At 44.7% G+C, this 20,627-nt stretch overlaps 4 protein-coding genes across 4 annotated transcripts; 2 read left to right on the top strand and 2 right to left on the bottom strand.

The window, feature by feature from the left end:
- Positions 1 to 1,009: 1,009 nt before the first annotated feature.
- LOC109756117 (transcription termination factor MTERF8, chloroplastic-like) lies at positions 1,010 to 3,342 on the bottom strand. The gene is made up of 2 exons (XM_073501583.1): positions 3,278 to 3,342; positions 1,010 to 1,739 (listed from the first exon to the last, which is right to left on the bottom strand). Exons 1-2 carry the CDS (start codon positions 3,340 to 3,342, stop codon positions 1,010 to 1,012), a joined length of 795 nt encoding a protein of 264 aa, XP_073357684.1.
- LOC109756118 (U-box domain-containing protein 35) lies at positions 3,226 to 7,805 on the bottom strand. The gene is made up of 9 exons (XM_020314975.4): positions 7,706 to 7,805; positions 7,096 to 7,290; positions 6,839 to 6,960; positions 6,357 to 6,481; positions 6,056 to 6,261; positions 5,588 to 5,787; positions 4,919 to 5,218; positions 3,962 to 4,708; positions 3,226 to 3,850 (listed from the first exon to the last, which is right to left on the bottom strand). The coding sequence occupies exons 2-9, from the start codon at positions 7,280 to 7,282 to the stop codon at positions 3,653 to 3,655; spliced, it is 2,085 nt and encodes a 694-aa protein (XP_020170564.1). The 5' UTR covers positions 7,283 to 7,290; positions 7,706 to 7,805; the 3' UTR covers positions 3,226 to 3,652.
- A 4,138-nt stretch (positions 7,806 to 11,943) lies between these two features.
- LOC109756119 (aspartate aminotransferase, mitochondrial) lies at positions 11,944 to 16,216 on the top strand. The gene is made up of 10 exons (XM_020314976.4): positions 11,944 to 12,306; positions 12,408 to 12,493; positions 12,948 to 13,154; positions 13,363 to 13,468; positions 13,774 to 13,878; positions 13,981 to 14,153; positions 14,665 to 14,824; positions 14,925 to 15,020; positions 15,667 to 15,761; positions 15,848 to 16,216. Exons 1-10 carry the CDS (start codon positions 12,106 to 12,108, stop codon positions 15,912 to 15,914), a joined length of 1,296 nt encoding a protein of 431 aa, XP_020170565.1. The 5' UTR covers positions 11,944 to 12,105; the 3' UTR covers positions 15,915 to 16,216.
- Positions 16,217 to 17,371: 1,155 nt separating this feature from the next.
- On the top strand, positions 17,372 to 18,846 carry LOC141025283 (putative ripening-related protein 5). The gene has a single exon (XM_073500587.1). It carries the CDS (start codon positions 18,135 to 18,137, stop codon positions 18,702 to 18,704), a length of 570 nt encoding a protein of 189 aa, XP_073356688.1. The 5' UTR covers positions 17,372 to 18,134; the 3' UTR covers positions 18,705 to 18,846.
- The last annotated feature ends 1,781 nt before the right edge of the window (positions 18,847 to 20,627 follow it).

Genomic DNA, 20,627 nt, shown 5'->3' with positions numbered 1-20,627 from the left:
AGCTAAATGATATGGCAGAAATTAACATGGTAATGTCATAACCCTTTTCAAAGTTACCATAACATAAGCTCCCTTATTGTATGAAATGCCCTATGCTTTTCAGCACCATAGCATACAATAATCAATTTGTTCTCCTGTACGAATAGTCGAATACCAGAGCATTCGAAACATCTGTTACATAGTGTTATACAAGTAGGCTGTGAACACAAATGCTACTGGCCCCTACTACTCAGCCATTTAGTGGGCCATCAGAAAATACATGAGACAAGTAAACAAAAAAATAAACTGATAAAATTACTAGTAAACAATGACACGCTTTCAGAACAGTTAGTATCTTATAAACAAAGCTACTACAGGAAGGACAAAGATTTTCAGCATAGAAGAACAAGAGCAAAGAAACCAACAAACTAGATCAAAACTGCATCCTCTGCAGTGATCAACACACAGCGGCCAACTGGCCATCAACAAATCCAAAATTGTTTCCCAGAGAAAAAGAAGTCCAAAATTTTCATCCAAAGGGTAGTTTGAGACTAAATATCATCTTCATGGCCAGAATGAGAACATTCTTTCATGGAAAGACAGATTGAGGATTGCATTGAAAACTGCAATGGCCATTTCAGAATGTAAAGATAAGAGTGTGCATAAATACTACTCACAGATACTCCTACTTCAGAGCTTGTAAGATGCCATGATATCACTCTCTTAGTTCCAATATGCATGTCAATATGAAATGACAAAGTACAAGTTCATAGCAGTGCAGTGTTTTCTTCTCTACTAAATGGCATAATGAACACACCAAGACTCAGAAACCAAAATATCAGTTTCATCTCCCCTGATAAAAATATCAGTTTCATCCTCAATAGCACCACCAAATGAGCATGTAACAGACATACTACAAATTATAGATAGCAGCCAACCACCATTCAGTTAGGCCAACAACACTGAATCAGGAACGAATGAAAATTTTGTCCTGTCATATGCAGTTAGGAATTTTCAGACTGGTCTTGGTTCATGTAAATCTGAATCTAGTCGGCACTTCATCTTTGCAGGCTGCCGCATAATCTTTAGCAAGGTGTGGTGCAGCTTCCTTGTGAGGGCATATGAACTTCTCCACAAATTCCTTCTCGGTTATCTTGACTGCGGAATAGTAATCCCGATTGCGACTTAGCAATCCATTTTCCTTGAGAAACTTTACAACGTAGTATCGGGGTCTGAGCCTGCCCTCCAAGCTGTACATGAGCATTGCTGGACGATAAACAATGTATGCCGGTTCCAAGCCCACCTCGGAGATGAGGAACTCGGACCTAAAGTGCAGAAATTCCTTGGTCCTTGACAGGAGCTTTGGAGCCTTAGAAACAGCAATGCCCACCTCGGCATCCGACCACCTGAACATTTTCTTCAAGTGCTCTACATTGGCGGTGATTTTGTCCTTGCTGAGGAATGCAACAGCTTGTAGCGCATGCTTGAACATCCGAGATCCACGGGGTACACCAAGACCTTCGACGCACGCCACTGCTGTCCGGATGCGGTCCATGCTGATGCTGAGCAGCGATGGCCTAGGTATGCAGAGCCTGGCAATATCACAAGCACCTAGCCCGCACTCGCGCAGGAAGGCGGCATTGGGCTTGACCACCCTCTCGAGGTCGGAGGAGAGAATGGAGCCACTCTTGACGGCTGGAAGGAGGTTGTCGTAGGAGCCGAAGAGGGGCAAGCAGTACTCCAGCGTGGAGACGATGGATCTACAGCGGAAACTGCAGCCCCTGAGCAAGATGTGGTAAGTTGCTCCATTGATCAACCTGTTCCCCTCGCCTGCATTTCATTCATCTTGTTTCTATAATTTCAACAAGCACCACAGAAGGAACATACAGCTAGCTGATCTTCAAATCACATCTCTTGGCCAGTATAGCATGGGCCACTCCTTTGCCTTATAACGGGCAGCGACACATCTAGGGGAATGAAAAAGATTCAGAGAAGAAAAGGCAAGGGAGTTGATCTCAACGCATGTAACTGTAATGTTATAACGGGCAGCGACACATCTAGGGGAATGAAAAAGATTCAGAAAAGAAAAGGCAAGGTGTAATGTTATAACGGGCAGCGACACATCTAGGGTAATGAAAAAGATTCAGAAAAGAAAAGGCAAGGGAGTTGATCTCAACGCATGTAACTGTAATGTTATAACGGGCAGCGACACATCTAGGGGAATGAAAAAGATTCAGAAAAGAAAAGGCAAGGTGTAATGTTATAACGGGCAGCGACACATCTAGGGGAATGAAAAAGATTCAGAAAAGAAAAGGCAAGGTGTAATGTTATAACGGGCAGCGACACATCTAGGGTAATGAAAAAGATTCAGAAAAGAAAAGGCAAGGGAGTTGATCTCAACGCATGTAACTGTAATGTTATAACGGGCAGCGACACATCTAGGGGAATGAAAAAGATTCAGAAAAGAAAAGGCAAGGTGTAATGTTATAACGGGCAGCGACACATCTAGGGGAATGAAAAAGATTCAGAAAAGAAAAGGCAAGGTGTAATGTTATAACGGGCAGCGACACATCTAGGGGAATGAAAAAGATTCAGAAAAGAAAAGGCAAGGTGTAATGTTATAACGGGCAGCGACACATCTAGGGTAATGAAAAAGATTCAGAAAAGAAAAGGCAAGGGAGTTGATCTCAACGCATGTAACTGTAATGTTATAACGGGCAGCGACACATCTAGGGGAATGAAAAAGATTCAGAAAAGAAAAGGCAAGGTGTAATGTTATAACGGGCAGCGACACATCTAGGGGAATGAAAAAGATTCAGAAAAGAAAAGGCAAGGTGTAATGTTATAACGGGCAGCGACACATCTAGGGGAATGAAAAAGATTCAGAAAAGAAAAGGCAAGGTGTAATGTTATAACGGGCAGCGACACATCTAGGGTAATGAAAAAGATTCAGAAAAGAAAAGGCAAGGGAGTTGATCCCAACGCATGTAACTGTAATGTTATAACGGGCAGTGACACATCTAGGGGAATGAAAAAGATTCAGAAAAGAAAAGGCAAGGGACACGACAACCATGGGTAATAACGGGCAGATAAAACCGGTCAGGCGCGAACCCGTGAAACAGAAACGAACAACCCAAGCGAGCGCGAATCATCACGCAATGATCGGACGGACAAGAAATCTGACCGAAAGCCAGTTGTTTTCAGTCAGCTGAAAATTAGCAACCATGTATTTTAGTCCCGTGCCCAAAACGATATCCAGCCACATTCCATTCGTCTCATCTCAATCTGGCTTCATCACAGCACAAGGCCAACAACAACAAGGACAAAGCCAACAAGTTTCAGTGCCATAACCTCGGCATCCATCCAATCCAATCCAACCAAAATTTTCCGTATTCTCTATTTTTAAGACCAACTCAACTCAGGGTTTCCTCTCCTCTCCTGGACATCTCCACGACTTACCTACTCTAGTATGATAGTATCGTTGCAAAATTGCTCCTTCACGTTATGCAGACACCAAGTCCCCATGATATGTGCAGGCTACTCTCTGTACCAATACCAATACCAATACCAATACCATCAGCCTTCTCTCCTAACCCAACCAAGCCCCCATGATATGTGCAGCACTCTCTTCTGTTAGACTAGCTTCCTAGTATGTATTTACCATTGGAGCGCCTTACTCCTTCACAGGCCTCCCCCCCTCGGCCACCCACCTCATGATGGCGCTCTTGAGAGACAGGTTAGGCAACAGCGTCTTGTCACGCAGCCGCGCCTTGGTCACCGGCGACACGTCCTTGTCGCACAGCCACATCTCCATCGCGCTGCGCTCGTACGTGTACCCGTCCGACGCGATGCATGGGTCATACATCACCGTCTGCAACCAAACACAAACACACACAATAAACCATCAATCCACACATCCACACGCATGCCAATGTCTGTCTCTGACGCACACGCACACTGGGACGACGTTACTCTACTGTACCTTGAGTATTGGGCACTTGAAGTGACTGGGTGACCCTGGCAGCGCCACCCCCGACACGCTGGCCGCGATGCGCTTCAGCCGTCCCAGCTCCTCCAGCACCACGCTGTTGAGGTCAGGCCGGTCCTTGCTCCGCATCTCCAAACAATTTAGGCCTAGCTGAGCAAGGTCATGCGCTTCCCTCACGGGCCAGTCCCCCGCGCTCTCATCCAAGACATCGCTAATCTGGCCGTCTTCCACTGCTCGCTCCACCACCTCAGGCAGTCCGATCGGGCACCTTGCCGTCAGCAGCTCAAGGATCACCATGCCAAGCGCGTACGTGTCTGACTTCACCGACACCTGCCCGGTCCTCTGGTATTCCGGGTCCAGGTAGAACAGTGTGCCCGCCAGGCCCGTCTTCTTGTACACCGTGCGGTTCGACAGAGTCTCCTTGGGTGGCATCAGGGTCGACAGGCCCACGTCGCCAATCTTGCTCACTAGGTTGCGGTCGAGGAGGACATTCTCAGGCTTCAGGTCACGGTGGATGATTGGGCTGGGCTTTGTGCTGTGCAGGAACACCAGGGCTGACCCAATTTCCCAGGCAATGCGGAAGCGATCAAACCATGGGATCGGTGGTGTGCCCTTTCTGCGCTGCAGACGATCCGCAAGGCTGCCGTTCTCCATGTACTCGTACACCAAGCAGCCCCTGTCTGGACAGGCTCCCAGGAGCATCAGCAAGTGTGGGTGGCGTATCTTGCTCAGAACCTCAAGCTGCAGAAACAGAGTGCACTTGCATCAACTTTTTTTGAAAATTGTCACTTCATAACTTTTTGACATAAAAATTCCTCAAGATGAGACGCTAGCTGCTTCACTATGTCATGATGAAAAGGCCATTAAAAAACACACACAGTGCTGCCCAACAAAAAAACAGTTCACTAGAAGAAGAAGCACAGGATGAATTCAGCAAATAAATAATACTACCTCTTGGTTGAAATGCTTGGTACTGGATTTGTCATCAGAATGAAGGACCTTTATCGCTACATCCAAGTGATTGAGATGGCCCTTGTATACCGTTCCATTAGACCCAGTTCCGATCTTGAGTGAGAACGATGCTGTAGCATTATCAATCTCTTCCCAGGTGAACATTGAGTACGAGTCGCTTGGAAGTACAAGGGGCTTCTCCAGCCTTGACTCCCTATCAGCGTCCTTGGATGCCGTTGCCAGCAGCCTATTATGACTCGGTTCAAGGTTCAGCTTTTCAAGCCCTGTACTGACATCATCCTGCAATGGGACAGGTTATCAGATCAGAGCAGAGTTAGAGTGCAATCCTCAAAACATACCATATTCCATTCACCTCTTTTTTCAAGAGCAACAGTCAATTGCCCTAATTAAGGAATGCATCTATAATAATTCAAGATCCATAAGGCACGTGCCAACTCCATAGTAACTCCTTATCAATCAGATTGGAGGGAAAGCAAATTACTGTAGCAAAGTTAGCAAACAAGAAACTGGGGAATTTGTTATATATGAACTATTATCTAGGAAAAAAAATCAAAGCAAAAGGTATGTGTTTGACGCGTAAATATAGTTTCAATGAAGACGTTCATATAATTAGAAGTCTGTCAATAACCAAGAAATTGCACCACCAACCTTGTTGTCTGAAAGCATTAATTCCTGCAGTGAACTTGTTGGCACCTTGTCCGAACCCCGCAATTGACTTAATATAGAGCTTTCAGCACCAGTGCGTGAGGCAATTCTTCTGTCCTTGTTGGCATATACTGGTGCATTTCCAGTGAGATAATCGTTCAGAGTAAAACTAGGCAGGCCCGGCGCTGAACTGCCATCCAAATCTGATGAGACAGGGGAACAGGTAACATTCAGATGATGAGAAGGGGAAACAAGCAAAACCCCAACTTGTCTATCTTTGCATTTGAGATTATACTTTTAAGCCAAGTACTAGAAACAATAATAGGCTAATGTCTTCATGCAAGCTTGCTGCAGTTTCACAGTTCCAGCAGCAATGAGAAATGGGAAGGAATATATTGCACGCGAAGATGCACAGAAAGGGAACATACGTGAGAAATATTTGGTGATAGGTTGACGCCTATGGGGCCTTACCTGATCTTGAGGACGTTCCATCTGTAACTTCTTTGGTGCTGGAGCTCCCAGAGTTGCCTGTTGGTACTGGAGAGCCAGAGGGCGAGCCACTTTCTGATTCAGGAACATGAACTGAAGACAATCCATCCTTTGAAACAACATATGCTGTGCAAAAGCTGGGGAGACTCTTGCAAATTTTGCAGGCCGTCCTACTTGCACTGGACCTCCTATAAGATCCAATGATCAACAGGAGCACGCACATTATTTCTTATTCATCACGAATTAGTACAGTACAGGTATGAGTATGAGTATGAGGAGCTACCTAGTGAATGGGCTCTTGCTGGGAGGGTTACCGACAACGAGGCTATGTATCTGGTACTGAGAAACAAGACTGGAAATGGTATCCGCGACATCTTTGCCCTCAACAAGCAGTACTTGAGCTTCAACCTGAGCCAAGTAAGTAAAGAAATTAATTCAACCATCAGACAAGGGGTTGATGCATTCATTCAGCCAGTCTAGAATAGGAAATGGAGATATGCCTGTTAAGGCAGGTCAACCTGGGCTATAGTAGTAAGTAAACAAATAAATTCAACCAACAGACAAGGGGTTGATGCATTCATTCAGTGTAGACTAAATGGAAACGGAGTACTACTACTTGTTAAGGCAAGTCAACCTGAGCCAATCAAACAAACAGATAAATCCAACCAACATAGAAGGGGGTCGATCCATTGATTCATTCATTCATTCAGATTCAGTCTAGAACATGAAATGCAAAGGCAGGAGCACTTGCCAACCCAAACCAACCTTGTTTTCGTCACATGCGTCTTTGCAGCGCTGCAGCATTTCCTGCTTCTCGATCCACATCTTCTCGAGCTCGCCTTCGGCGACGCTGGTGCTGACTTCGTCAATCGGGAGGAGGTGCCCCACTGAAGGCAAGCCACGCACAGGCACAAACACAAACAGATGGTGAGCATGCATATGGCGAAAGCAAACTCGAACGCGTGGGAGGAAGCGACGAGGAGGAAGGAGCGGCGGGGCGTGAAGAGCCGCAGGGTGCGTACTTGGCGTGGGCACGGCCAGGACCGGGGTGAGGACGTGGATGAGCTTGAAGGCGGCGGGAGGGGCGTCGTCGTGGGCGAAGTTGCCGAGCGCCCACCGGAGGACGTGCGCGCTGGATTTGGAGCCGCTGAGCGCCAGCCCGACCACCTTGGGCGCCGCGGCCCCCTCTTCGTCCCCTTCGGCGGCCATCGCGTGCCCTGCAGGTTCATCAGCGAGAGACGGGGAAACGGAGTCGGTCAGCAACGGCAGCAGGAAATTACCGACGAGGCGCTCTGGTAGGTAGGAGAAGAGCGAGAGAGAGAAGCGCGAGAGCTCCGCCGCCGCGACGCGACGCGCGCGGCGCCGACGACGACGGCCAGGCTAGGGCCTCTCGAGCAGGGCGGAGCAGAGCAGCCGCGCGCGCTCTGGTCGGGGAAGGGCGCGAGAGAGAGAGGAGCGCAGCACAGGGGTTCCGCCTCCGCGGCGTCCGCGCGAGGCCCCGCCGACTAGGGTGCGGCAGGGCCTCTCGAGCCGAGCAGTCGCGCGCGCGCGCCCTCTGGGGTAGGGGGGCGCGAGCGAGCGAGCGGGGGAGGGGTTTCGCATGCATTCGGTGGGGGGTGGAGCGGGGCTTACCCGTGGAGCGCGGGCGGCGCTTCACTCCGGCCGGCGACGGCGACGGAGACGGCGACGGCGAGGGCCCCCGGAGCGGAGGAAGAGGAGGGGAGGAGGGAAGCTACGCTACGTTACGGTCCGTTGCGCAGCGGGGGGGATGCGGAGTTTTGTAGGACGGACGCAACGGACCGGTCGAATGGGCCACGCTAGCTTCGTGGGCCGGCCGGAGTGGAAGCCCACTTTGGTTGGCCAGCTGGTTGCTGGGCCCATCCTTTCCTTTCTTGCTCTAGGGCTCGGCTCGGCCCACCCACCCCCGCACTGCCACCGCTACGCACGCGAGACGCGCTGCCGGCGGATGGGAGGAACCGCGGTCGCCGACAGCCACTGGGAAGAAGATCATCCTGCCGGGCGGCAGTGCGCCGCTCCCTTCCACCGACGAGCTCCGACCGGATCATGAAATCGCCCTAAATGCAGACACGGACACTTTTGGCCATCCAACATGAGTCATGGAATGTCCATTGACCAGTCCGGATGTTCAAAATCTCACAAACCGGAACCAAATCTGAGGGAGATTTTTTTAGGGAAAGCTCCGGACCTCATTTATTCATACGTAATGGAAGGTTTTACGTAGCCCAAGGATCGAAAATCCAAAAAAAAATCCTGCTAAAAGGTTTCATACTACTATTCACTTTGATAATCATAGCATGCAATCCTTTGTTTCCTTCGTGAATTGCACTACTTTCGCACGGTCTATTGCGGTTACTCCCTTCTGCAGGTTGATATCATGCTAGGCATAGTGCCTCTCGGCATGCCATCGCTTCCATCCATGTTGGCCCTGTGACACCTCTGCATACCGGAATTGAAGCCCCATGAACTCACAAGTTCCAGACCTGATAATAGCAGCTCCTACACCACTTTTGTTTGTCACAAAGATCGCTCTGTCGACATTTCCTTTAGCTAATCATTCCGGGGGCAGAACCCACCTTGGATAGTTTAGGCAAAACACACGCTTTATTGATCAACAATATGCATGTTTATAGGTACCCTCACAGGGTCAGTTGTTAGGCCCAACCAGACATAACGACCAATACCCAACGATTTTTCTAATCTATGAGCTTCAAAACTAAAATTGCTACTTTCATACATAAAATGACAGCTAGTAAAAGAGATCTTCCTCTCCTGGATCTCCTGGACAATTGTTGTAATATCACAAAATTTTAAAATACTGTAATGTTACCTAATTAAATAATAATGATTGTTTCGCTTTGATCTTATTTGAATTTGAAACTTCTAAGAGTTTATTGGAATCCTCAAAAGAGAGGGGATGAAATGACTTTCCCAACATGCCCCATTTGAAAATTTTATTAATGCACTTGATAGTTTATTTGGAATTTGAAATATTCAAACAATTTCTCATTTGAAAAGAAATCAAAAGGGAGAAGATAATATGACTTATTTAACATTAAATAATTGGGAAATATTTTGAATAAGTGTTTGGAGTTCTTAGAAACATTTTGAACATTTAATAAGCCCTAAAAATAATTTTGGGAATTATTATTACTGCCAAATTGGTTTTATTGCATAAAACATATATTTATATTATTGCTTTTAGCCAGAAATAAATGTTCACAAAACTCTATATGAGTCTAGCTAATGTTGTGAATTGTTTGGATCTTTTATGATTTTATTTGGATAAGTTTTGGCCCCCAAAACCCTTGCTGTAAATTGAATAAATAAATAAAACTATTTTACTGGACCGAAAAATTGTTCGGCCCTGGTGCACATGAACCGGCCTACCCAGGCTTTTGGCCCGTGACCTTTCTCTCTCTCTCTCTCTCTCTCTCTCTCTCTCTCTAAACAAGGTGGTTCCTTGGTGGAGCCATTGAAGCCACCTTAATCCCGCTCAAGTGAGATGACTGATTAGATCTCAACAGGCATGAAAGGCCCTCCACCGTTGACCAGAAAAATGTAGGGTGAAATGAGATCTCCCTGTAGAATACCCCTGGATGGTCTGAACTCCTCAAGCTTCTTACCATTGAATAAAACTAACTTCACTTGACCATCACCATAACCACATTAACCCATTGATGGTTAAACCCAAGCTTCAACATTATAGCCTCGAGATATTGCCGCTCGACCCTGCCATAAGCTTTCACCATATCTGATCTAAGAGCATCATAACTGTTGGTCTTGGATATATTCCTCTTCATAAAATGTAGACACTCATATGCTGATATAATAGTTTGTGATGAGTCTACCAGGAATAGAAGTTGAATGTTCTTTGTGAAATAACTTTGAGACGGTTAGCCACAACTTTTGAAGCAATCTTATAGAGGACATTGCACAGACTTGTCGGTCTAAATTGTGAGAGGGAGGAAGGATTTGCTCCCTTTGGTATTAGAACCAAGACAGTGTCGTTGATGGATTCAACATTCTCTTCCCCCTTGACAATTCTGAAAACTACCATTGTGACCTCTTTATCGCACAAGTCCCAGTGATGCTGAAAAAAAGGGCGAGAAATCCATAAGGTCCAGGAGCCTTGGCCGAAAACATTTGGAACCATTCATCTCCAAACTCACTTCCTGTAGCAATTGTTTTAAGACTTGTTCCCATGCCGTGTACCCCTTCCGATGGAAAATATATATTTTTATAAAACTCTCTTGCAAGGTTCTCCATCTCGGCTCGTATTGAAGGGAGCTCCTATTCTGCGTGTGGAGCGCTGGCAAACATGCCAACGCGCAACCACCCCTCCTGCGCGCCCCTCATGGGCCGACCCATAAGCAGGATAGGGCGCTCCCGTTATTTTATTCCGTATTTTTCATTTTGTTCACTTGTTCTATTTTTTCTTCTTTAAAACAATTCAGAATATCAAAAAAATTCAAAATTGAAGGAAAAAATACGAACGTTGGTAAAATGTTCCAGAAATCATAACATGTTCGTGGTTTAAAAAATGTTCATGATTTTGAAAAATAAAATTTTCGTGTATTCAAAAGCATGTTCATAAATTTCAGAAAAATGCTCGCTAATTCAAAAATCGATGAACAAAATTTTTATTTAATAAATTTGTTTTTGAAAAATCAATATTTTTTTTCAAATTTGATGTACATTTTTTGAAAAAAGATGAGCAGATTTCTAATTTTATAAAAAAATTATTTTGATGAACAATTTTTTAATTCGATGAACAAAATTTGAAGTCAATGAACAATTTTTTTATATTTTTGAATCCGATGAAAAATAATGTTCAAGAATTTTAAAATAAAATTCAAAAAAAACTAAAATTTAAAGAAGAAAAAACAGAAAAGAAAACAAACAAAGAAAAGATAACCGGGACATAAAATAGAAAAAAAGGTCGAGACTGGTCATGAAAATCCCGGAAAAACTGGGTCGGCCCGTTGTTCGAGCAATTCAACCTCGGGTGTGCGCGCTAGGGTGCTAGACAACGCCCTATACGCCAAATAGGAGCTGCCCGTATTGAAGTATCCCAACTTGATGGTGCTGACTTATTGGTCTACATTGTGAGAGGAAGGAAGGATTTGTCCCCTTTGGTATTAGAACCAAGACGGTGCCATTGATGGATTCAATGTTCTCTTCCTCCTTGACAGTTCTCAAAACCACGATCGTGATCTCTTTACCGCACAAGTCTCAGTGGCGCAGAAAAAAAGGACGAGAAACCCATCCGGTCCAGGAGCCTTGGTTGGAAACATTTGGCTCCACTAAGGATGCATTCATCTCCAAACTCACTTTCTGTAGCATTTGTTTTAAGACCTGTTTCCATGTGCGTACCCCTTCCGATGAAAAAAGATTTTCATAAAACTCTCTTGCAAGGTTCTCCATCTCGGTTGGGATTGAAGTATCCCAACTTGATGGTGCCGATGGTTTGGGGGAAGTCAGGAAAGTCCGTCTAGCCCACTATTAATTGGATCATGTCCCTTCACAACCCATGTGCAACTGCTGGCCTCTATCTCTTTTTTCTTCTAGTCTGCCTCGCCCACTATAGTCATAACACATGGTTTGGATTTGATGCACACCGTTGAATGATCTATGTCCCTATCATTGTCTGTGGACATGCTTGAACATGTCCGCGGACATTTGGTGTGTCGTGATTTGCCTTTGCTCACTGCTTCATATTACTTGTTACTTGTCGGCAAGTAATATGAAGCGGAGGGAGTACTGAAAATAGTAGCCGTGAAAAAAATGACTGCCAGTCAACGAGGAAGAGTAGTAGTAAAGCGGTAAAATTGAAAACAGTGGAGTGAAACCAGCCAGCGAAGGGATCGAGACGGGGAAGGAATCCGTGGAAACGGAACGCCTTTTTCTTCTCCCCTGCAAAACCACCGCCCGCCCGCCGCAACAAGCCCACAGATTTCCTTCCTTCCACCTTTCCCCTCCTCCGGCCGCCGCCTCCTCCTCGCCGGCCCGCCATGGCGCTGTACCGCCGCGCGGCCTCCGCGATCCGGCGGCGCGGGGCAGGGGCCCTGCCGCTGCCCCTGCTCCCGGCGCGGGCGATGGCGATGGCGTCGTCGCTCTTCGGCCACGTCGAGCCGGCGCCCAAGGACCCCATCCTCGGCGTCACCGAGGCCTTCCTCGCCGACCCCTCCCCCGACAAAGTCAACGTCGGCGTCGTACGTGCTTATACTCCTCTTATAGCTTGCTTCTTCATTTGGAATCTTTCCATCCGAATGCCGCCGCCGGCTGCTTCTGAAAGAATGGGGGTCAACTGCAGGGCGCCTACCGGGACGACGACGGCAAGCCCGTCGTGCTCGACTGCGTGCGCGAGGCGGAGCGCCGGATCGCCGGCAACCTCAACATGTGCGTGAGATCCCCTTCCCGGTTCCCTTGATCTGCTCACTCTTGCTAGCTGCTAGTTGCACGGATAGTGTTCGATGAAATTTCCGATAACTGATACTATTGGCAGGGGTAGAAACTGCTGCGGTTAAGAAATTACAACCTTCCAAATAGGAACTGCATCGACGCCTTTATCTTGTAGGGGCACCGGTTTATTTTCTCCTTATTACTTTCTGCTTATTTGCCGAATACCAGTTTTGGATTGATCTACATCGATATTTTCAGATGATGCTTTTTGGCAGCTTCATCATGAAAAACATGGTTCGGTCATCCTAGGCATGCTGTCTTTTCTTGATACTAGAACCATATCAATGTTAAACACAAACACTTTTAACTACTGGAAAGTGGATGTTGCCAATTTGCATGAGCTTTGCCTTCCAAACTTATGATCGCTATCTTGGTTAAATTTGTAAAACAGGGAGTACCTTCCGATGGGAGGGAGTATCCACATGATTGAGGAGTCGCTAAAGCTGGCGTATGGCGAGGACTCCGAGTTCATCAAAGATAAAAGAATTGCAGCGGTGCAGGCACTTTCAGGAACTGGCGCATGCCGGCTCTTCGCTGATTTCCAGAAGCGTTTCTTGCCGGATTCGCAGATCTACATACCTACACCAACGTGGTCCAAGTGAGTTAATACTCTGCTGTGACACCAATTGTTCTTTTGTTCACTTCTCAGATTGTTTAAGGAAAAAAATTGAAAGATCTTCAGTCAATTCCATTGTGGTTTGTATGAGAAATAGTTTATGTCTTCCCACTTGCCTTATATTTTAATGTTTTAAGGAAAAAATTGAAAGATCCTTAGTAGCTAACATCAATGTGGGTTACCTCTCCAGCCATCATAATATTTGGAGGGATGCTCAAGTGCCGCAGAGGACATTCTCATATTACCATCCGGAATCGAGAGGGCTTGACTTTGCAGGATTGATGGATGATATCAAGGTGATCCATTTCTCGAGTATCATTTTAGTTATATATTGCTCTTCCTGACATCTTGTATTGTTGCTCATTCCTGTATCTAACTTTGTATGCATTTTTAAAACCAAGTAGCTATAAAACAAGTGAACTTCTTGTCATGTTACTTATTCTGTCTCTCACCTTGAGTCGTTTTACATACATATATAGTTTCAGTCGACACAGAAAGATTCACCATTTCCCAAGTGATTCTGGCATGTTGGCAGTGTGTATTTTCCTATAGTTACTTGGATTTAATGTTTTCTTCTTCTGATTTTCTGTGTCATGTGCAGAATGCTCCAAATGGTTCGTTCTTTTTGCTTCATGCATGTGCCCATAATCCTACTGGAGTAGATCCTACTGAGGAACAATGGCGAGAAATATCCTATCAGTTCAAGGTAAGGAGAAAGAGAAGATAACAGACAATTGTGTTACTTGTATATTGGCTTCCTGTTTTCTACCGGTTATGGTTTACATATCTCACTCTTGTGTTTCTATAGTTGAAGAATCATTTCCCATTTTTTGACATGGCATACCAAGGATTTGCTAGCGGTGATCCAGAGAGAGATGCCAAGGCAATCCGTATATTCCTTGAAGATGGACACCAAATTGGATGTGCTCAGTCATATGCAAAGAACATGGGTCTTTATGGCCAGAGAGCGGGATGTCTGAGGTATCCTATTGATCACTGATAGTTATCCTTGAAACGTATGTCATGATGCTATCACCTAGCTCCTGGTTTCAGTAATAGTGTATCTGTGTATGTTCCTGACCAACTTCACGCATGCTCTTGTAAAATTAAGTGTGGCTTTCTGGTAAAAATAAAAATAAGTATAGCTTGTTGGATTTCTCAAGACACCGTGTTTTGAAATCAAACAAAAGACCAAACAAATTTCACTTCAGGGAATGATCCCTATGTATTGTCTGCAGCGAAGTCTATGACTGTCAAAGAAATACTCCCTCCGTTTCTAAATATAAGCCCTTTTAGAGATTTCAATACGGACAACATTCGTATGTATATAGACATATTTTAGAGTGTAGATTTGCTCATTTTGCTCCGTATGTAATCCATACTGGAATCTCTAAAAGGTCTTATATTTAGGAACGGAGGGAGTATATTGTGTTTTGTCTAAATGGTAGCCATATCATGATCGTTGCTATTGTTTGATTTGCTGCCATTGCAGTATCCTCTGCGAGGATGAGATGCAAGCAGTTGCTGTTAAGAGCCAATTGCAACAGATCGCGAGACCAATGTACAGCAACCCACCTGTTCATGGTGCGCTGGTTGTTTCAATTATCCTTAGTGATCCAGAATTGAAGAACGTATGGTTGGGAGAGGTCAAGGTAAACTGTTGATTAGCTGTCTAAACCATTTAAAGCTCCTAAATGAAGTCTATGCAGTATGTAAAGAAAGTAGTTTATTAACAATTCTTGTTGTCTCCAGGGTATGGCTGATCGTATCATTGGAATGCGGAAGGCACTTCGGGAGAATCTTGAAAAGTTAGGCTCACCTTTATCATGGGAGCATGTCACCAATCAGGTAAGTAGCACTATGATAAATGTCACTATGGAATTTCTGAATTTGATACCAGTGGCATGCAAATTTTACTGATGTACAATAGTTGCGATAATGCTAGCAATCCTAAGATGCCACCCTGGGGTACCATAATCTTGTAGTTATAGGCAATTTTGTTCACCAGGGACTACATTTGATGTAACTTAAAGAAATTATGGCAATATGGCTTCCACACTTGCGCAAACTCAGATAGGGAAAATGATTCTATGATGTGTGGTCTATGGTGCCAATACAGTCCTGCAAGTCACAGCCATGTCAGAGAGCCAAACAACCATCTAGAAACATATATCAGGGGCCTTTGGGCCTAACAATTTTCCAAATCAACTAGAAGTGTGAATTTCTATTATATTAGTTGTCCGTATGGTTAGAGTCAATCTGACAAATGAAGGTGTGGCATTCAAGCTTTTAGTCTTAATTAAAACTGGGAAGAGTCAGTAACTTCCATGATTAAACTCTTGAGGTAATACTACTAATGCAGACCAATCTCCTGTGTGGCGCTGATATCTTTGGCTGGACAATAATCTCTACATTCATTTCAACTTTGTTTCTTTTGGAGATTGGCAATTTGGTTATTGGTTATATGTAAGAATTGTTCTGTATATTCGTGCAGATTGGAATGTTTTGCTACAGTGGGATGACACCGGAACAAGTTGACCGCTTGACAAGTGAATACCATATCTACATGACACGTAACGGGAGAATAAGGTACCAACAACGACTAGAACTATTCAGTTTCTTTGTGCTTTTCATTATTTCGCTGGCGCCTTTGGTCTAATCTCCTCATATTTCAGCATGGCTGGTGTAACGACGGGCAATGTCGCCTACTTAGCTAACGCCATTCATGATGTTACCAAGTGAAATTGAGGACCATCTTCAGCGAATGGAGCGAGAGCGTTTTCCCTTTGTTACTAGGGCTATTCACTCTATACTGTCATGCTAGAGAAATAAGTTGTACTGTAGGAAGTAAACCTGTTGCGGCTGTCCAACAACGGAAAATTCTACCTGTATGTATGGAGAAGCAGAGACGTCCTGACTTATTTTTGCGAGATTATCCTATTTTTGATTCTAGTCGCATTCGGATGTAACGCCAGTGTAACAAGATGCCGGAGGACTTCAAACTCGACGAAATCGAACATTTGGATGTGTGTCTTGCAGTTCTAGCCTTGCAGTTGTAGATCCAAGCGAAAGCTCGGTTTGTGATACTGAGGTGTATGCAAATAATCAAGCATGCCCTGTTCTTCAGCTTGGGTCTAAGCAGAGCGTATATGCAGTGCAGTAGTACATTCAGGCAAATGAAATGGTGGTCTGCAGGATTCTGAACTTCCAAGTAAGATATTACTACGCCAATGAAATCTGAGGATGAAACTCTGGTCTCAAGGTAAATTGCTCAAATGGCGAAAATATGTGTCGCACCAGCAAGGAACACCTCTGGTGGTAGGGTAGCATTATATACGTTCTTCCCAAGTTGTACATGTCGTTTCCTAAAGTGTGAAATTGAATTAGGATATCTAGTTTCCTAACATTTTGAAGAGCACATGAATCAGGCTTGGACCTGAATTTTTTAGTAAGAAGGGAAGCGTTGCATGAACACACAAATGAGACCTGCATGAACTAGACAAACTTGCAAGAAAAAGGGTGGTAGAAATAGAATAGAATGTTGCTACCAATTCATTCAGTTCCTTGGACATGTTCTACAATATTTTTATCATCGGTGTAACCCTTCCTGTCATTGTCTGTCTTCCATGCTCAGTGAGACACGATGTACTCCCTCCTTCCCATAATATAACAACATTTTTCGAGCTGTTTTAGCTTGAAAATGTTATGATGGGACGGGGTAGCATACACGTTCGACCTAGCTAGTATTGTATTATAACAAACCATTTGATACGTTACGGACCAGTGCCATGTCTGAACTCATCAATGATTTGCCGTGGGGAACATGCAACAAGTTGGTGTTCATAACTGAACTAGCAGACGCACTACTATATAAAGTCGGACCCCGCAGCTCTCTGATCGCACAACACAAGCAATCGAGGCAAACAAACCAGTACTGTAACAACAACCAAGACGGGGCGAAGATAAGATCTCCTGAGGTGGAGGCCGGCGTTGCCGCCACGGCCAACGTACAGAGGAGAGGCTCAGGATTGCGGCTGGAATCGCCGATCAGGAAAATACGGATCGGGCGATTCAGCTGGGGCCTGAATAATAAATGGTTCTGTCAATGTCAAATGGTGGGGCACGGTTTTCATGTCCGCCGAATTCGACATGAATTCATGAAGCTGATAAATTTTCAACCCCAACTGGCCCCAAGGGAAAAAAAATAGAGATGTCTCACGTAACTTAATTCTCCCGATCTAATAAGTATGTGGCATTTTACATCGGTGCAGATTTTGGACAAGCCAGTATGGTTGGAAGAGGAAGTCCCACGTAACTATAGGTGCAAATAAAAATGGCAAAAATATGTGTTGCACCAGCAATGAACTGCACCTCTCGTTGTAGCATTATCTATGTTCTCCCAAAGGTGTACATTTTATTTCCTTCTCGTGGTACCATTTTCAAGAACACAAGAATAAGACATGCACTTACGTGGCTTTTGAGTAAATACTTATTTATCTAACGAAGTTTTCTATATTCCAGTGACCCTCAGATGGTGTTAGTCATGGTTGAAAGCACCGGTAAGAAGTGTGGTAGAAATAGAATATGAAGAATGTTGCTATCAATTCATTCAGTTCTTTGAACCTGTTCTGCAATATTTTTATCATGGGTGTAATCCTGTCTCTGTCTGTCTTTCCCAAGGATCATGCTCAATGAGACACGGTATATAGACGTCCGACCTAGTATTATAACAATCCATTTGATACGTTACGGACCAGTGCCATGTCTGAATGCGTCAATGATTTGCCGTGGAGAATATGCAACAAGTTGGTGCTCATAACTGAACTAGTAGAAGCACTATATAAAGTCGACCCTGCAGCTCTCTAACCACACAACACAATCAATCGAGGCAAACAAACCAGTACTGTAGCAGCAACCAAGAAGTAGACGAGCGTTAGAGTTGAGCACTGTTTAGTAGCTAAGATGGCCACTGCAAGAGCTCTAGCCACCATGGCAATCTTCCTCCTGGTGGCGCTCTCCACCTCCCACATCGCGTCCTCACTCCGCCCCGGTCTCGGTGTCTGCCGTGCAAGTGGCTACCTTCCAGGAAAGTCGGGCAACTGTGAGAAGAGCAACGACCCGGACTGTTGCGAGGATGGCAAGAGGTACCCGCAGTACCACTGCTCGCCGCCGGTCACCGCGACCACCAAGGCCGTCTTGACGCTCAACAGCTTTGAGAAGGGCAAGGACGGCGGCGGTCCGTCAGAGTGTGACAACGCCTACCATAGCGACAAGGAGATGGTAGTCGCGCTCTCCACCGGCTGGTTCAAGAACATGGCCCGTTGCGGGCACCGCATCAAGATCACCGCCAATGGCAAGTCCGTGTATGCCAAGGTGGTGGACGAGTGCGACTCCGTCTATGGCTGCGACGAAGACCACAACTACGAGCCCCCGTGTGCCGACAACATCGTCGACGCGTCTCTTGCGGTGTGGAATGCCTTGGGGCTTGACCAGAATGTCGGCATGGAGGGAATCACCTGGTCTGATGAGTGAGTTTCTAAAACAAAGGTGAGCGCAGGTTATTGGTACCTCTTGTCGGTCCAGTGTCATGTATATAATTTTCGTTCTTATAGGGAAGTCCAGTGTACACATATCCTATACTCAGGAGGCTTATCAGATTATGTATATGATTTCATGAATTTAGAGAAGAAACGGTGCTACCTATGGTTTAGCACGGATGACAAGTTCACGTTTGCTCTTTGATCATGCATAAAATAAATAATGAGCAGCGTGGTGCATAAAGAATGTGAAACACACGAGAGAGACACCTGAGAAAGCCACACACTCATTTTCAAGGGTAGCTAAACAAGTATAACAAAACAGTAACAAACTACATCATTCATATTTGCACTGAGAGTCCAGGGAAGAGTTAAAAATATGGTGAACTTCCTAGAAAATATTTTGTTAAATTATACAGACCGTTCTCTTGCACGGTTGCATCTAAAGTACAGCATGTTTGCAGCAACTGGCAACGTAGGAAGAGTGAGAGTGCTCCAAGCTGCAAATATAACATCCATAACAATTTACTCAAGTCAAGCATTAATAAGCAAGCAATCAACAAAATGGAGCAGCTTAATCAAGGGCCATGCAAAAGCAGGAGGAAGAATCCGCGCGTGTTGACGCTTAATGTTTTAGTAAATCAACTAATTATGTAATACAGATGATTGCGCGATTTCATAATGTGTTACAAGCACTCAACTCGGGCATGGTTCTGGATGGATGTAACCGTAAATGGTGTTTTCTATTCCAAAATTTGATAACCCCAAATCCGTAATCAGTTCCAGCCATTTTTCTTCACGCAATGTAGTTTATAAAGTTATCAAGAAATGTTGCTAACTGTTTGAAGACTATGCTGCCCGAGATAATTTTTGCCATAAGCAAGCACTTACTTTCCATGGTGCATGATTACGAATAATGACTTGGTGTCATACGAGCGTTATCGTACTACAAAGAAGAAAAGGAAAGGAAGGTTTAATCTTTTTGACGTCAAGCTTGATATGCACAATTCATATGACCAGGTGGAGTGGAATTTCTTGAGAAGTATTATGTTTAAGCTGGGTTTTGACTCCAAGTGGGTAGACCTCATTGTCGAATGCGTCTCACCCGTTAAGTATCAGGTCAAGTTGAATTACTGGTCCATTACCTGATCTATTCTCTGCTACTTGGGACCTCCATCAGGGCGGCCCGTTATCACCATAAATATTACCATTCCACGGTAATAGGCTTTTGAGCTTATTTAAGCATGAGAAGGACTTATGGAATAATCTAGGAGTTAAATTTAAAGTTTGTAGAGGCACCCGTTGTTTCGAATGTAATATTTGCATAGGAATCCTTAATATTGATGGAAACATACAATACTAATGCAAAAGATGGAGGGATGAGCCACCAATGGAAGGGGCCCACCTGGCAAGTTGAAATGAGGTGTCATTCCCGCCGTTCCGGTATGGACGAAGGTAACATTGGCAGGATCCATTCTATCTATTGGCATAGACGTCGTCGACGCCCATATGATCAAGTGATTTTCCTTATCTTTCATCAACGGCTCATACTGCTTAGATCTTTCTCATTGTTCACATCAACTTTGGGTCCTATAAAGAAGAAACACAAACACCAGGAAAGCGTTAGACAAGCCATTTACCACTACAATCAAGACACCGAAGTGATCATGATATGAGATCCATGGCATGCTATAGTGTTATTTGAAATTGATCTAATGCAACATAACATAAGCTAATTGAATTATTTCAAATGCACTAATTATAGCATTTCCAACAACTCGAATAATTATTAAAAGGCCAATTTAAGTTATTTACCCGAATCAGGTTTAAAGTATTGGTTTTCACATGAATGTAAATGAAATGCACATATATGCGATATTTTTTAAACATTTTCTAATACAATTTTGCATAACTCTGA

This window comes from Aegilops tauschii, chromosome 6 (assembly GCF_002575655.3).
Source record: "Aegilops tauschii subsp. strangulata cultivar AL8/78 chromosome 6, Aet v6.0, whole genome shotgun sequence".
Lineage (NCBI taxonomy): Eukaryota > Viridiplantae > Streptophyta > Magnoliopsida > Poales > Poaceae > Aegilops > Aegilops tauschii.
Note: the sequence above shows the minus strand (reverse complement) of the source record. Positions and strands in the feature narration are given on the sequence as shown.